Here is a 16,893-nt window from a genome sequence, read left to right on the forward strand (position 1 = left end):
GTGGAGCGGGCAAGGGTCTGGGCAGGCCAAAGTTGGCAGTAGGGCGGGGAGGGTAGGCCTCACCACATAGGTAAGGGTTGAAGGAGGTTGAGGAGCTAGTGATATGACTGCTTCAGGGGAGACTATTCCAGGCAGAGGGATCAGCAAGTACAGAGGGCCTTACTCAGATAGATAGGATCATGCTTTGTGTGTTCGTGTCCAAAGGGAGATGATGTGGCATTAGTGGAGGGTTACAGCAGAGAAATGGCATGGGGTCTGGGCCATGGAAGACCTGTGAGCCATTCTGAGAGCTCTGACTTCTACTCTGAATATTGGAACAGAGAAAGGACATGACCTGGTTTATGTTTTAGAAGTATTGCTCTGGCTGCCATGTTGGGAGTAGGCACTGATGTGGTAAGGGGGGAGGTGAGTGTGATGCAGGTCACAAATGAAGTGGCTCAGGTAGTAGCGAGAAGTGGGCAGATGCTGGATACAACTCAAGAGGAAGCCAGTAGCATTTGGTGATGGATCAGTTGAGTGTGAGAGGACGCAAAAATGATGCCACAGGGCTCTGGACGTATGAGGGGGTGTTGCTGTCAGCTGAGATGAGGGAGAGAGAGCAGGTTTTGAGGGAGAACATCAAAAGTTCTATTCTGGATGTGTTAAGTTTGAGACACCAACTAGATATGCAGGGGGAGGTGTCTAGTAATAGTTCAGGTGAAGGTTCTGGGCTCAAAATACAAGTTAGGGGGCTTTGGGCACGCAGAGGGGTCCAGGGCCTGTGCTCAGTGAGAGACCCAGAGCAAGGATATTGATGGAGCGGGACCAAGGCTGGAGCCTAGGCCTCTGATCTGAGGGGTGCAGGTCTGCAGGAGGAGGGCTGGGGGGCCAGGGCCCGGGGACTGCAGGCACGAGGAGCAGGGGAGGAAGGTGGCCAGTGGGAACAGACTGCAGGCTGAGGGGCTACACCAGGCAGTAGGGAGTCATGGGGATTGTGGCAAGGTGGTTTTGGTTCATTGGTAGAGGGATATCCCTCACTCATGTGGGTTTGAGCGAGAATGGGACACAGAAATGGGAGAGTATTGACAGTCTTTGAAGGTGTTTTGCTGAAACAGGTTGGATGATAATTGGTGGGAGTGGGCTTGAGAGAAAGTTGTTTATTTTGGTGGGAAAACTAGAAGCTAGTTGTGAAGGGAAAAAATCATCAGTGCAGGTGAAGGGAGGAACCAGTCAACTGGGACCTGGGGTCCCGTGGCAGGGCTGAGGGGTTGGAGGAGCACAGGCTTCCTGTGTGGTGGGGCAGAGGCAGCATGGCGGCGCCCTGGTAGGCAGGGGCAGTAGTGCAGTGGCTTCCTGATGTTCGTCCTGGCCAGAGTGTAAGCAGTGAAGAGTGGGCGCCTAGGATGAAGTGTTGAAGGTCTGAAAAAGGGAGAAAAGAAAGGCAAGATGTCTCTCTCTAGGGGAGGAGAGGAGTGGAAGTACAAGGGGCAGGGTCTTGGGGCACCATTGAAGCCCATTCGAGTAGTGGTCATGGTCTTAGAGGCAGACTAGTCAGTGTGGTGGTTTTTTCTTCAGCCATGTTTACCTTCATGTATTAGGTGTGGTATAAACAGAGGGGTGGGTTTGCAAGAGTTAAAGTGTTGACAAGCCAGTAGAGCGCAGCTGTGCTTAGAATGATGGGCTGTGGAGAGCAAGGTGGAAAGGGGCCAGGAGATAGTGGAAAGAAGGTCAGGTCAAGGTCCTGGAGGGCATGGGGTGGAAACGTGGAAGGCGGTGGTAAGAAGGGGGCTTCCCAGAGACTGCAGAAAGGCGGGTCATTGATAATGACCAGGTCTGGGTTGTGGCTGAGCTGGAATGGGAGATCGTAGTCAGGGACCGACAGCCAGGGTATTGGGGGCATCGTCTCTGCCAAGATTTAAGACAGTGATGGTGAACTGGTTGCTGAACTCTGAGATGCCAGAGCAGGGGCTTGACCAGTAGATGGACAGCAGCGGGATAATGGGTGATGTCATCTGGTGGCAGGAAATGGGAACTACAGGCTGAAACTGCACCGAGATCCGAGAAGGCCCTCTCCTGCTGCCAGAGGCAGGGGGCCGAGGGCTGAGGGAGAAAAACAGCTTTGTTCTCTGGGAGAGCAACAGCGAAGAGTGGGCAGGTAGGTTTCCACCAGAGCCGGAAGGGAAGGGCTGCCGCCAGTGTGGGTTCTGCAGACAGCGAACTTGGCATTCCCAAGCTCGGACGTCAGGAGAAGCCTAAGGTGGGACTTGGAGGGTGGGAGGAGGCCAGTAGTCTGGTGACACTGTGAAATCGTGCTGTGACCTCAGAGCAGAGGGCGGCGGGGCAGGCAGGCTGGTGGGGGCTGCGTATTACTATCGGGGGCTGCTCTCGCTGTGCCCACCAGGAGGGGAGGGCAAAGCGGGGTCGGCGCCTGTGGGTCCCTGACCACCTTGCTTGTCCCCACCCTGTACTAGACTCACATGATGGCCTCACCCTCTCCAGGGCTGAGGGCTCTGAGCTTCCAAGGTAGACAGTGTGGCTGCCGCACTTAACCATGTCATCCCTGCCACAGACATGCGCCCTGTGTCTCCTTCAGCAGCTGGGGCGTAAGTGAGCCAACGCACATGTGTGGAGGGGAATGATGGCTCATTAAAGTAGCCCTCTCCACAATGGCTTCTCAAGACATGCAGCTGCAGCGAATCTGATTTTGTGTGAATAATTCACCGATGTCAGCATCTGTTATTGTGTATTGTCTTATAAAATTGAAAGGAAAACTGGCAGTTGGTAAGGTGCAGAGTTTCTTTAGGCTAATAAGAATAAATAGTATTAGGACTACCCAAGGGAAAGCTCTAAGAAACCCCCAGATGTCCTTTAGGCATCAAAACAGTGTGCCTTGCCAGAAGTTAGCAGCCTAAGGTAGAATGCAAGCCATGCACCTCAAAGCTCATGCATGATCCAGTAGATACAGGGATGAGCTTTCTGACAATAGTTTTCAAACTCTTTGAATGAGCTTAAGGGTTCCCATCATGAAGTGGGTGCTGTGGTGCCCCTGTGAGCTTTCTCTTTCATGTACCTTTGATCTTGCGATCCGCTGACGCCAGGAGAGAGCAGCAGCCTGTCCTTGCTGGATGTGCGCACAGAGCATATTGAAGCATCTGTTTATTCAGTAGTAAATGAATGAGCTTAAATAGAAAGGCACAGCTCTTGAGATAGGCTGGATACCTGCATGCCACCTGTGCAGGTGAGATAGATGGCCCTGGGGATTCTCGGAGCCTTGGGCTGTTGTAGGGCACATTAACAATTGTTCCTGAAAAGTTGACATGCACATCTTTTCTGATGGCACGCATCTTCTTTTTGAGGATGGAGAGTATTCTGTTATGTTATAGTTAGCCAGTTTTGATGGAAATTTAATTTGTTTTCCAGATTTTCAGTATTGCAAAGGTAATGAATTGAAAGCTTAATCAGTTTAACCCATTAAATACATGGGGCAGCAGAAAGATATAAGTATTAAATATCAAATATTTAGAGTTCAGGGTTCAACTAGAATTGTCTGTTAACAATACATGTTTTAAATTCTCTTCTGCTCACAGTGAAGGGGAAGGAGAGAGGTAGAAATGTCTTCCTGCTTATACACCTGGGTACTGCAAGGCTTGGCAAGGAACGTTTGCAGATCAGTGCCGTGGCTGGCCGTCTGAGCAAGTCTTCCTGTCAGGACTGCGCTGGATTTCTGATCTGTTATTATCACACCTATTCTTAGATGCTCTCTTCTGTCAACTTTTACTCTTTCTCTCTCTTTCATTGCTTTTTATAGTTTACTTAAAAAAAGATTTTCCAGTTGATCAGAAGGCTTCTGTGTAAGAAATCTATTAAATATAATTGGATTTCTTCCTAGAGATCCCACCTAGATTTCTTCTCTTATTTCCACCAGTTAAAGAGACTTAAAATTTTTTATCCTTTCATTGTTTTTGAATTACTTTATAGGAATAGATGTTTAAATCCCAAGTTTAAAAATAAATGGCACTTATTAGATCTGGAAATTTTAAATATCCTTAATTATAAAACATCTTTAGTCTGTACATGTCTTCGGGTTTGAGGTGAGTTTCTTGTAAGCAGCATATAGATGGGTCTTGCTTTTTTATCCATTCTATTACTCTGTGTCTTTTGATTGGGTCATTCAGTCCATTTACATTTAGGGTGACTACTGAAAGATATGTACTTATTGCCATTGCAGGCTTTAGATTCATTTTTATAAAACATCTTTATACTGTTTAATATGTAGGTTTTTTCCTTTATCACTTTGACTATAATCTTTTGAGTCAGAGATACCCTAGTGTTTTCTTCTCCGCTTCACACTTTAGTGTTTGCTTTAGGTATGTAATCAGTGTACCCCAGTAGCTAATCGTATAGAATTGGGGCTACATCTGGTTTTATATAAAGCCTTGCAAACTGACCTACTCTTATTTTAAAACTTTGACTTGGTATATTAGATTCCCAAGAGAGGGATGGACTTATGCCATTTTTATGCCTTATCAAAGTTAAGTTTCTTTCAGTCACACTTTGTGTTTGATTAAGCAACGACATAGGCCCATACAAACTATCAGTTTGAACTGAGTCTGTGGAAGTATGGTGTTAATTAATTACGAGGCTTAATGTATGGAATTCCTTGAGATAGGCCCATACAAACTATCAGTTTGAACTGAGTCTGTGGAAGTATGGTGTTAATTAATTACGAGGCTTAATGTATGGAATTCCTTGAGTAATCACAGTAAATGAAAAGTAGTTTATCTCAAACACTCTGTATTTAAAGTAATTTTGATTGACTTTTAAGCTGTATCATATCATTTCTCATTTACCAGAAATTTCTTAAGTTCAGAATATGCTGTTATATTGTTTTTCTCATTGTGTCCTCATACGGTTGTTCATCTATGTGTGCTTGTGTCCTCATTTCCTCTTCTTATAAGGACACCAGTCAGACTGCGTCAAGGACCAATCCATGTGACCTGATTGTACATCAATCACCTCTTTAAAGGCCTTATCTCCAAATACAGTCCTGTTCTGAGCTTATGAACTTGGGAGGGGGACCATAGTTCGGCTCATAAAAGCGTACAGCCTGAGAGCTTACTAGATGCATCTGGCAGCACATTTTACCAAAAGGTAAAGCCTGTCACCAGACAGAAGCCACCACTTAGGTGGTGATTTTTCCCTACAGTCAAGATCAGTATAAAGCATTTGTTTAAATAGCTTCTGATAATACCTGATTTAGCCCCGGGGTGTGAAACTGACATCTGGCTGCTTCTCTACTATAAAATGTCAGTTTTACAGTTCTTTGATATTTTGTTTTTCTGGTTGATTGAGGGTAGTTCTGCTTGTTTAAAAACAAAAGCAAAACTAAGAGTCCTGGATGGCAGCTGTGTTCTGCGGGCACGTTCCACTCCCTGCCCTCCTGCCCTCTTCCTTGCCGCCCTCCCACAGTTCCACAGGACGTAGACTTACGCTTGTATTTGATTGAGTCAGACAGTATAACTGGGATTGATAGTCTGGATAACCTGGATGTGGATGCGGAAAACAAAGTCGGTTTTTTTAGGGGAGTAGTATCTTTTGCAAAATATTTTGATTCTACATAGGAGCTCACTATTTGAATTGGAATTTTAACTTCTGCCTATGCTGTTGTATGCTGCAGACTAGCTCCCTGCTCTCTCCTTTCCCCTCGTGGAATTGTAAAAACAGGAGGTACTTAACTAAGTGAAAGCTCGCCCGTTGCTTGCATTGTGCGCATGGCATGTGTGTGGGGTGAACGGGCTGTCTGTGATCACAGTGTCTTCCTTGCAGTGCCCTTGCTGCCGGCCCCTAGCCAGCCGAGACCTGCAGTGGGACCCCAGAGATTCCCGGTGAGTAGCAGCTGCCCCCTCGCCCTGTTGGGGCTGAGTGTACATTTACTAAGAAACAGTAAATACAAGCTTAAAGATTGTAAATGTTGACAATAATTTTTGCAGTGGAAAATGTTTGTTAAAAGATTAAGGTCAATGGATTTTTGAGAACAATTAACTGTAAAATTGTTGAATCAGTATCATCAGTAGAATGCCTTTCATCTTAAAGAATATGAATTTTGATTCTATTATTGCCTTCTGTTAAGAGAGAAAAAAGGGACTTGCTTTAATATGTATGTGTTTGTGTGTTTATATGTGGGTGTACATGTGCATTTGCATACACCTGGGTATGTGTATGAAATTCTAGGCATGATAAGGAAATTCACTACTTTTTTTTTTTAAGCCTCAAAAGTTGTAATGAGCCTTTGGTTTTTATATTTTAAAATGAAGGTTTTCTCTTTGAAACGTCTTGAGAAGAAAGCACACACCCTCCTCTTTGTCCCCACTGCCCTGCTTCACACACACATACTTTCCTGTACTTCCCATGACTCTATCCATTCTTCTCACATGTTTTGACTAGAACAAAAATGTCCACTAAATAGTTGTGTTTGTTTCAATAAATACATTTTGTTCAGTTTGAGTTTTTAGTTTCGTTGTTCATGGTTTCTTTAATCAGGACATGTTCTTTTTAAAAGCAATGTTGAGAAAAAAATGGACCAGTCCATATCTTTTTTATAACATTTGTGTGTAAAACATTTGTAGTTTTGTTTAGTCTAAACTCAGTGACCTGACTCTAGCTTTGATACTTCAGTAGATACCTTTCTTACATATGGCATTCAGCAAAAAGGTTTTTAGGAAAGATCTAGATGTATAGTCAGATGATTATTGAAAAGTAAAATTAGTAATGAATTTAAGGTTCAGAGTAGTTTTTTAGAAATTTCCTTGATTTGTGGTTATTTATGAATTATGATACGGTTTCTAAAACTTACTGGTTTCATTCCCTTATATTAGCTGATTTTGTCTTTCAATAATTACTTAATCAAAATCTAAAAACCAGTTACTTGTTAATTAAGTGGTATTTATTGAGAGTACAAGTCTTCATTTGAAGCACTTGTCTAAATAGCTAAGATTTATTCACTGCATTACCCAAGGATAAGTGTATATGGTTTTAGCCTGTAGATAGAATTCCTCTGCTGAAGTAGTAGTTAAACAACTAGTATGGAAGCACCAGCATTTTAATTGTGAACAACTGTGTTAAAGTCATGATTGGATTTGTTTTTCATGTTTTATTTTGCATTTTAGAGTAAAATTTGATGTGAAAAAGCAGTTTTAAGAAAAATAAAACAATATTAAGTAATTGATATTTTTATAAGAATGTGTTTACTGATATAAAATTAGAATAATCTTTTACAATTTTCATCTACTTGTATTTTTCAATTATGCAAGTTAAAATTGTATCAGATACTAGAGGAAGCAAACCTCATAATACTTGAGATTATTACAAGATGGTAATAAATTTCTTTGTGAGAAATAGAGCTTATTTCTAAATCACACAGTACTGAGGAAGGCAGACATTGTGGGACGGCTTCAGGAAAGTTTTCTGCCAAGTGTAATATGTTGTTCCTGTTTCTGAGATGGGAAGCGTGCTTGGGTGATAGAAAATAGTTGGGCTAGACATTCGTCGTATGATATGAATTGAGAAATGTTTTTTTCTCAGTTATTTATTGCTGTTTCACATGTACTGTGTCTTTGTTTAAGCCCCAAATGCTAGATCTTAAGCTGAAGTTACAGTGAACTTGTGATCTTGAAGATGCAGTTCCCTACTTCTTTCTGTGGTCAGTCTCTCTTAGAGAAAATAATCAGATGTGGAATCTATTTAAAAAAATATATTAGACGTATTATGCTTTCTAAAAACCCATCAAAATACTGTGGGGAAGGGAGACTAACTCTAGGCCATCCTATTTTACTTACACCAAATTTTTTAGTAAAATCATTTTTTTCTTTTTCTACTACTAGATTAAACTTGGTTGCTATTAGTGTAAATGTAGCCTTGGTAACATGTAGTGAGTTTTGCCCATATGCTGAGTGCTCTACGGAGTGCTGGTCCTGGTCCCTATGCCATACAGTGGGCCAAGCATAGTTAAATGAAGCCCAGCTCTTGTCCTTCAGCCAGTTCTCATCTGAGCAAAATTATAAAAATAGTGAAGACAGTATTTTGGTGGCTTAACAGAACCCCTTGGAGACATCTTACTGACGGCAGTGTGCCCTGGGAACTCTGTCCTGATACTTTCCAGAGAGGAAGGGGTCTTCAGTCAGTATTTGTTAACCTGAATTTGGCTTTGTCAGATGACCACCTACACAAGTAAGTGGATAAGACACTGAAGTTAGGCAGCCCCAATGCCGTCAGGTCCATCACAGGTCTGTTTGAATTGTGTGCTTCCTTGGTGCTCAGAAAAATTTGAATCAGAGACCTGTTGAGCAAAGCACAGTTCATTGTAGTTTTCTCTTCCTTCAGCCTAAGCCCCTTTAATGAATTCCCATTGCTCCCAGGGTAGGTGATGTTCTTGTTGACAGCTTTATACTGCTTGCTGGAATCGTGTGAGTACCTGATGAATGTCCTGCTGATGAACTCTGTATAGTCTCTGCCCTCTGGTGCCTGATGGAGCTGACGTAACCCTGGGCCTTGTGCACAGAAGGTGCTGATGAGCAGTGGTTTAGTATGTGTACCAGGGTACTGACTTACCTTGCTGCTTGCTCCTTATTGCTACATGATGAGTGGTGTAGAGAAGAGGTATGTATCTTGTTTCCAAGGACAGAGCTGTGAATTTGCACAGAATTATGTCATGTGCATTTAACTAAGAATTCAGTCCTACCTAGCTGAAACCCAAGTGCCATTAAGTTTACAGAACTTAAAGGAATTAGAATATAGTTAGTATTAATCCTGAGGTCTTCCCTCCCTTCACCAAAAAAGTGGCGCACTTTACTTTGTTAAAAGTTCATTGTTTGATAGTTTTATGAAAACCTGAGAAGTTCTTAATTTAGAGCTAGTATGCCTAAAAATGTTAAGTGATGATGCCCTCTGGCTTTTTAAATTAAAAGTCACAGACGACTCTAGGCAATGTAACATTACAAACTATTTTAAATAGAATTGTTCAAAATTATTTTAAAAATTAAAATCTTGGGCCAAAATATCATATTATAGGCTGTTTGATGTGGCAAAACTAATATTTTTATTTCCTGTTAATGGATTTTATGTAGAGAACTGAATGAACAAAGATTTGAATGTCAAAGTAGCAGACACGGAGAGGAAAGGGTCCTTATTTTGGATCATAAGCGGCTGCTGTTTGGTTGTGTTGCCTTCTTGCCCACGTGGGATTTCCTCCCGCATTCCCTCCTTGGTACAGTTCAGTGAAGCGCTTTGTAATTTAGGTTTTTGTCCAAAAATGAGATGCATGTGTTTACTTTTAGTTATAAATACAGCCATTAGTGCTACACTCTAAAGTGTTTCTTCTCACTCAGACTTTTATTCCCAAGGCCGTTGTATTTTTTCAGATCAGAGTTATGAATCGTCTTTGGAAATGCAAACATTTCAGTTTATAGCATATCAGAGAATAAATCTTTTTCATACTCCTTTTCATACTAGAATATTAATCTACCACATGTGAAATACCTCAGTTATTTAAATCATAGCTTTTCCCAGAGCTGACTGGCACAGGAAGTAAGCCTTGCCCTTGAGGCAGAGGTACTCTGTGAGTGGCTGTCCCCCCCTCCAGGTCAGTGTCTTCCATTCTGTCCAGTCTTACCGTGCAGCCAGTTGTCACCCCCCAGGCCTCTTGGGAAGCATCTTCATTCACGTCTGTACCTTGAATGTAATGGTTTTCGTTTTCATGTTATTTTTTGTTGGAGTGGGAAGGCTAGTTTACCTTTCTGCAGGTAAGCTTCTATCTTTGTGTTTATCTGAATACTGTTTTCAGCTCCAAGTATTCTTGGTTTTACATGTTAATTAGTCTAATAGATTTTTCTTTCCACGAAGGATCTTCCTGATGTTTTTTTGTCATTAATACAAGGTTTGAAGTCCTTGCTAGCCACAAGTATATTTTCCAGTTATGTATTTGTCCTCAAAGAGATATTTATTGTGTTTAAAGTTTCATGACTTAAAAAAGACATTGAAGTGTTGGTTAATCATATTTTAAAGTGTTGCTTTGAGATTCTACTGACCTAATTTGTTTTTGGTGTTAACTGTGTGCTGTTTTTAAGCCTATCAGATAAATCCCAAGTAACTCCCATTGTGAAGCACCTGAGGTACTTTAAAACCTATTCAGTCCCTGATTTTGCATTGGTGTGTCAGGTAAATTCTGATACTGCAGGGTAGCCAGTTAAGTACTAGGAAGTATGGCTGCTGAGTAATTTCTTACTGATCTTTGTTAAAATGAGTACTAAAAATTAAGTTAAAAAAAGACTGTTACACTTTTAAGTTTTAATTAGTTTTTTTTTGGCAATTGTGTTATTTAGGTAGATGCAATAAATGAGATTTCTGTTTGTGTTTACTGTGTAGTCATAGCACCTTCCCGGCAAGTCTGTTATGTCCCGGTGTAGCAGGATGCCTGGTGTCAGGTGGTGGTTGATACCTCCTGGACCTGCTTTCTATGCTGTTTCATGCCAGTCATGTTTGAGGAGGCTGCTGCGCCAAATCACGTTTCTTTCTCATTGTAGCCCTTGCAGATGTGAATCCAGACTTTATTCCATCTAGAAAAAAGTCTTTCTTTTGAACTTTTAACTGTTTCTACAATTTGCCCGCAATGCCATGTAACTATTATCACTTAAGATAGGGAAGGAATGATGGGCATTTTCTCATGACAGATCTTGGAGCAGTAGCAGGCAACTGTGGGAAGAGATCCTTCCAGCTGTCAAACATTGTCAGTCTTGCAAGAACAGAATGCAGTTTAAAGTGCAGGTGACATAATACCCAACATCCTCCATTTGCTGGTGGGTTTCTGATTAATCATGATTACCATACATTGTCATACCATCAAATTAAATCATATCAGTGAATTCCCATCTGCAGTAGTAACGGGAGCAGCTAAACACTGTGGTAACAGCTATTGAGTATGGTGGTCATAAAATCCAGGGCCTGCTGCCTTCACTTGCTGGTCTGTTGGTAGACAGTGTGTGTTGGGTAGAGATAGGGTGGGTGGGAGCACACATGGATGGCTCCAAGGCCAGGGAATACTCATTGAAACCATATAAACAGGTTTTTTTGTACAGTGAGCGAGCCATTCAGCCACCTTGTAAAAGCTACATTATGAAAGTGTGTGATACATTATTTTAATTTTTTGTTGAGTAAAGCCATTAGAATGAACTGAAAACATCTCATAAATCCTCCCCAAATATGGAGTCTCATATAGAGGACTTGAGCTTTGAGTATAGCTTGCCCATCTGTAATTTAATAATTCAGCTAATGAAATGTTGATAATAACAAGTTTCAAAGTCTGTCTGTGCCAAGAAAATCTCTCTGGCCTCTTTTTACTGATGTGTCCCTACAGAGTATACTGATTAAAAAAAATACATTTTCTCAGGGCTCTTTGAGGATCCATAGTTCTGTTCAGATTCATTTTTAAGATAAACTTAGAAAGAGGCCCTATTTCATTATAAAGAAAGCACTTCTTCCAAAATATTGTAATTTTTTTTATTTCTTAAATTTAGTCCTGTTGTATAAGTCTTGAACTTTGACAAATGCATACAGTTGTATTATCACCATAATTAAGATAGAGAATGGTTCTGTCCCCACAAACGATATCCTCATGCTGCTCCTTCATAGTCAGCCCCTCTTAGTACCCCAAAGCCCTGGTAACCACTAATCTGTTTTCTGTTTCTAAAATTGTTGCATATAAATGGAATCATGTGGCGTGTTTCCTTGTGAGACTGGCTTTCTCCCCTTAGGACAATGCATCTGAGAGTCAGTCATCCATTGCACCCATTAGTGATCAATGGTTTGTCCTTTTTTATTGCCAAGTAGTATTCTGATGTATGGATGTACCCCCGTTTGTTGCCATTTATCATATGGACATTTGGATTATGCCCTTTGGCTGTTAGGAATAAAGTTGCTGTAAACACTGTAGGGTTTTGTGAGAAAATAGTTGTTAGTAAACAGCTTAGGAGTGAGTGGGGATTGTGGGTCATGCTTCAAACTGTCCTTCCAGTTGGTAGAACTGATCCTGCTGCTTGCTGTTTATTTAATCAGTCCTTTTTTGAATAAGGAAATAAGTCTTCCTGGAGCATGTACTATTGAAGATCAATGGGAAATGAAAAATGCTATTGAGGGATTAACAGTATTTCTAGTTTTTGCTCAGAACTTGTGTTCAGCAGCCTTATAAAGGCATCATTTTCTCCACTTTACAGATGGGGAAATATTCTCATAAAGATTCAGTTGTATGAGTTCACATAAGTAGGTACAGGGTGTAGGGTCAGAGCCAAGGCATCTGAGTCTCTGATCATGCTGTGCCTTCTCCCTTTCTCTCAGATTATTAAAATGCACCTCAGTAAACTCATAAAAATAATTGAATCTGGTTAAGTTGAATCATAACTATATAAGATTGTGACTGTCATGAAGTGCTGAAGTGAAAGAGTTTGCTGTGGCAGGCCTGTCATCGGGTGGGGTTTGAGAGGAGAAGGGATGGGGTGAGGCACAGGAATAAAGGGTTTTTCATTTTATAAAATGACGTAAATAAGTATTTTTAGTAGGTTCATCAAAAGCAGGATTTTGTACTAAAGATGTTACGATTTGTAGTACGTGTAGCTTCACTGCTTAAGCCAGTAACATCATCCGGATGTCCTCAGGTCCATGGACCACCACCGTCCCCCACCTGGTGTTTGGCATCCTGTATTGGGTTCTTCAGAATGTTGAGTGTGTCTGTAAATAACAAAGTGCTGTCTAGGTAAATGAATGTAGGTATTTAAACAAGGCACAATCTAAAAGAAAAAAAAATCTGTGGCAAATACTGAAATAAGAGGATTAACGTTGTGATAAAGGGCCGTAATTTTGATTATGTCAGTGGTCACCTAGTGAACACCTAGTGAGCTTTATTCTTTGCATTTAACCCATTTAATCAGAATTAACTGAGAGACGTTCTTAAGTGTCCATTGGTATCTTATATAGTTCTTTGCATTTTAAGTGAGATTAATAAATGAAAATACGTTGTAGAAGAAGGTTCTAATTTATTGAAAGATTCATGAAGTTTCAATGACATTGTTAAGGCATTTAATTAGTCTTATTAAAATACACCAACTGACCCTTTCAGGGAAACTGATAAGTCACACAAGACCATTAGAGCCTTTCTATTCATTGCATTATACGATTAACTTTGTACTAAGTAATTTATGCAAAGTTTTCATCTTTTTTTTGTAACTGAAGTTATCAGTTCTTCCTGAATAGGATTAATATAGATAACATCATGTAATTAACAGGAGATGCAAAAAAGTGAAGGTACAATTTGTGTAAGAATTATATGAGAGAGAATGATAATTTCTTATTACCTTGGGCTTTTAAAGGGATATAAAGAAAAGCAAAATAGAGCAGTTATTTGAAAGGATTATGGTAGCCTTTTCTTTCAAAAGGGGAAATTACATTAGTACCAGAAGTTCTGTTAAGTGGGGTATTCACAACTAACAATTTTGAAATAATTGTTCATTTGGAAGAGGAAATTGATACTTTGTTATCCTTTATGCCCATGAAAATGCTACAAGTTACTAAATGAGTGGTCACATCAAGAGGACCTCTTAGAGGAACGTCAGGCCGGGCACCACGCTTTGTTGGGCAGTCCTGGAAGACACGTGGTCTCAGCACACGTGTGAGACGGGAGGAGGGGTGCTTTGTGAACCAGGAGTCTGACAGTGTGGGTTCCTGTCTTGAGTTATTTATCGGTAGTATAACTTGGGATAATTCACTTCTAACTTTGTAAACTTGAGTTTCTTCATCCCTTAAAGGAAAAGTAATTTTTTCTGCTTCTTTCTTGGAGCTGTATTTATGAAAGATATGATACTGACCTTGGCTTGTGGCAGTAAGGCTGTAAGTGAGGCTGGATGTAACAGAAAACTGAGTTAACAGTGACTTAAAAAACCAAGGTCTTACTTAATAAAATGAGAATGTTCTGGGTTGGTATAGTAGTTCTGTTAGGTTATGAGGGACCATTATTTTTTTCTGCCCAAATTCTAGGCTGAAAGAGGAGTAGGTGGGAACAAAAGGTGCATGCCAACTGTGGTAGCCCCTAGTCAGCCTTACTTGGGGCCTCTTCCCACAGTGCCAGCTACGTCTTGTTGGCCAGAATCTGGTCAAAGGGCCACTGTTGTAACAAGTTGGAATTTGTAGTTTCTTAGCTGGGCACAGGGCTGCCCTCCTATTACTTAGGAAGAAGTGAAAACTTGGTAACCAGTTGGCAATCTTTTCTTTGTGCCTAAAATTCAGGATTAGAACCTAAGATGTGTAAATAGTGAAAAACAAAGTGACATCTGTGTTCAAAACGAAACACAAAAAAACAGAAAAAATGTCACTCTGAGCTTAGTGATACCTATTACTTGTTAAATTTTTCTTTTTCAAAAAGGCAATACTGATAGTCGATTGGCAGCTTTTAGGATCTGTCTTAAAGCTTAGAAGTTTAAAGTTTAAGTATTCAAACTCCTCAGGTTCTGTTACCCACTGAGAGAAACAGAGGTGAGAACAAGCCTGTGTGTCTTCCCCAGGTGGCTTCTCCCCTGTGCCCAGCATGAGCTGACATCTCAGAGAAGCGACCGTTGTGGCTCTGGTTTATTTCATGTATCATTCTTTTTTTTTGAGAGGGCATCTCTCGTATTTATTGATCAAATGGTTGTTAACAACAATAAAATTCTGTATAGGGGACTCAATGCACAGTCATTAATCAACCCCAAGCCCATATCTCAACAGTCTCCAATCTTCTGAAGCATAACAAACAAGTTCTTATCGTGTATCATTCTTTTGTATTGACTTTCTTTCTAAATAATACCTGGCATTTTATTTTCTCCTTTCTTCTAACTTTGCTACCACATGGTCCTTATGTAAGTGTCATCTTAGAAAATTGGCCACATTGGAAGTGGGCTTGCCCTCGTTGGACGTGATGTTTGCCAGTAAAGCTGCTGCTCTTCCGGTGCTGGCCTCCCTCATCTATACGGAGCAGCATGTGTGTCAGCTTCGTTGGGGCCTGTGGGTGACCTGCCGTAATCTTAACCTGGCACCTGTTGCCCTCCACGTGGCTGTGGTGACAGTTTCAAGGGTACACCTACAAAATCCCTCTTGTTCCATCCTTATTATTTTGAATCAACTTCTAAAGCCAGAAATTTCCTTGTTTACTCAACTTGAGTCAGCTGTTTCTTTCTAAACTGTAGATAGCATCTCTTGTCCTCCCTCCTTTATCAATTTCTTAAAGGTTGATCAGATAGGAACTGCTCATTTCTTTTACCCATTCAGGCCACCTACGGACTTGCCATGGCTATCTGACTTGTGACTTGATTTAGTACGTACTGGTTTTCTTGACTCTAAAGCACACACATACATTCTCACACAATTACATCATGTGATTCCAGTTACAAATATGTGGTTATAAAACACTGAAACAGACAAGGGAATGTGAAAGTAGGTCCCTGCCATATGCTGTCATAACAAGCAAAATGGATAGCCTAGTAGGTAAAGTGTATCTGCTCCAGACATGGGTGAGCAGGGGGCAAATCCAGGCCCTGCTGCTTCATAACCTCGTACTGTGTGCAAGATACACAATGCTCAAAAGATTTCTCTGAGCAGCACGCCTACCTCGTAAGCTGTGGTAAGAACCACCTGAGATGGCAGAGAAGCTCTGCAGGCTGCAGCAGAGCAGAGCCCGAGATGGGGATTCAGGTGCACAGGATTAGGCAAGGGCAGTGGGGGGCCAGCGGGGACGAGGGAGGGACTGGTTAAGGTGTGGTTTCAGGTCAGTGTCTCCAGTCCTGGCCTTATCCTTGTGGCCAGGCCCCGGGGTGTAAGCCGTGCACCAGAGTTGTCCACCCTGGGGCAGAGGACCCCGTGGGCTGTGTCAGGCTGCCTTGGCAGAGCGCCAGTCTGTCAGGACAGCAGCTGGACCGTGCAAGGTGCCCAGCGCAGGAGCACCAGCTAAGTGGGCTGACTGACCTGAACCCTCAGCGGCTCAGCACCATGAAGTCTGCTTCTCACTAGATTGCACTCTGGGCCCTGTCTTCTGCATCTGTACACTCACTGGCTTGGGGGGAAGGAGTGAGGGGCGTTCATGGGAGGTGGTTTTTAACTGACCAGGTCTGGAACTGGCCCATATAGTTTCTGCTTAACATTGCATTTGCCAGACTCGGTTGTGCGGCTGGCCGCATTGCCCTGCTGGACTGGTTGGGAAGTGTCCTAGCTGTTGATAAGGTAGAAGACGTAAGTGCAGGTGTGGTGAGCATCTTTAGCCTCTGTCCCAGTTGGGGGGGAAGGCAGCTAATTCTACGTAAAACCCAAATAGCATCATAAATACGGATTTATATTTTGTTAGCGTGCAGCATTGACAAGACCCTTATTTTCACTCCTTCCCTTCCTCTTCCATCCTAAGACAAAAGCTATTTTCTAGAATGTGGGCAAATTTGGATATAGATATCTATATGTGTATCTATTCAAATCTACTCAAGTTCTAGAAATTACTTTTATTTTTATATGTTTTTTACTTTATAAAATAAAATATTTTTTGTATTTTCTAAATGCTTGTGTTTTTATATATTTGCATTTTATTTATTAGATGTCTGTGTCTCCATCATGCTATCTGGGTAGCCTGATAAAGGTTGCCCTTACATGTATTTGCTTCTACCATATTTTACTTTTCCTTGAACATTTTTTGGCTTAAAGGAGTACAGTTCTAACTTAACTAATCTGTATTTACTTTTAGGATTGGTCCTGTAAAATCACCTTTTTATTGTATGTGTGGGTAAACAGTTTATTACTCTGCACCACCTTTTGAGTACAGTGAAGTGTATTTCATTTTACTCAGGTCCTCCTGTGTGG

The 16,893-nt window shown here is 41.4% G+C and overlaps 1 protein-coding gene across 3 annotated transcripts in view; it reads left to right on the top strand.

Annotated features, from left to right (window-relative positions):
- RBM33 (RNA binding motif protein 33) overlaps positions 1-16,893 on the top strand; it is a 114,776-nt gene that overhangs the window by 45,377 nt on the left and 52,506 nt on the right. For all 3 annotated transcript variants that reach the window (XM_036899665.2, XM_036899666.2, XM_036899664.2), the window contains exon 9: positions 5,806-5,864. In XM_036899665.2, the coding sequence (XP_036755560.1) occupies positions 5,806-5,864 (59 nt within the window). The remainder of the gene's footprint in view (positions 1-5,805; positions 5,865-16,893) is intronic.

This window comes from Manis pentadactyla, chromosome 7, assembly GCF_030020395.1.
Source record: "Manis pentadactyla isolate mManPen7 chromosome 7, mManPen7.hap1, whole genome shotgun sequence".
NCBI classification, from domain to species: domain Eukaryota; kingdom Metazoa; phylum Chordata; class Mammalia; order Pholidota; family Manidae; genus Manis; species Manis pentadactyla.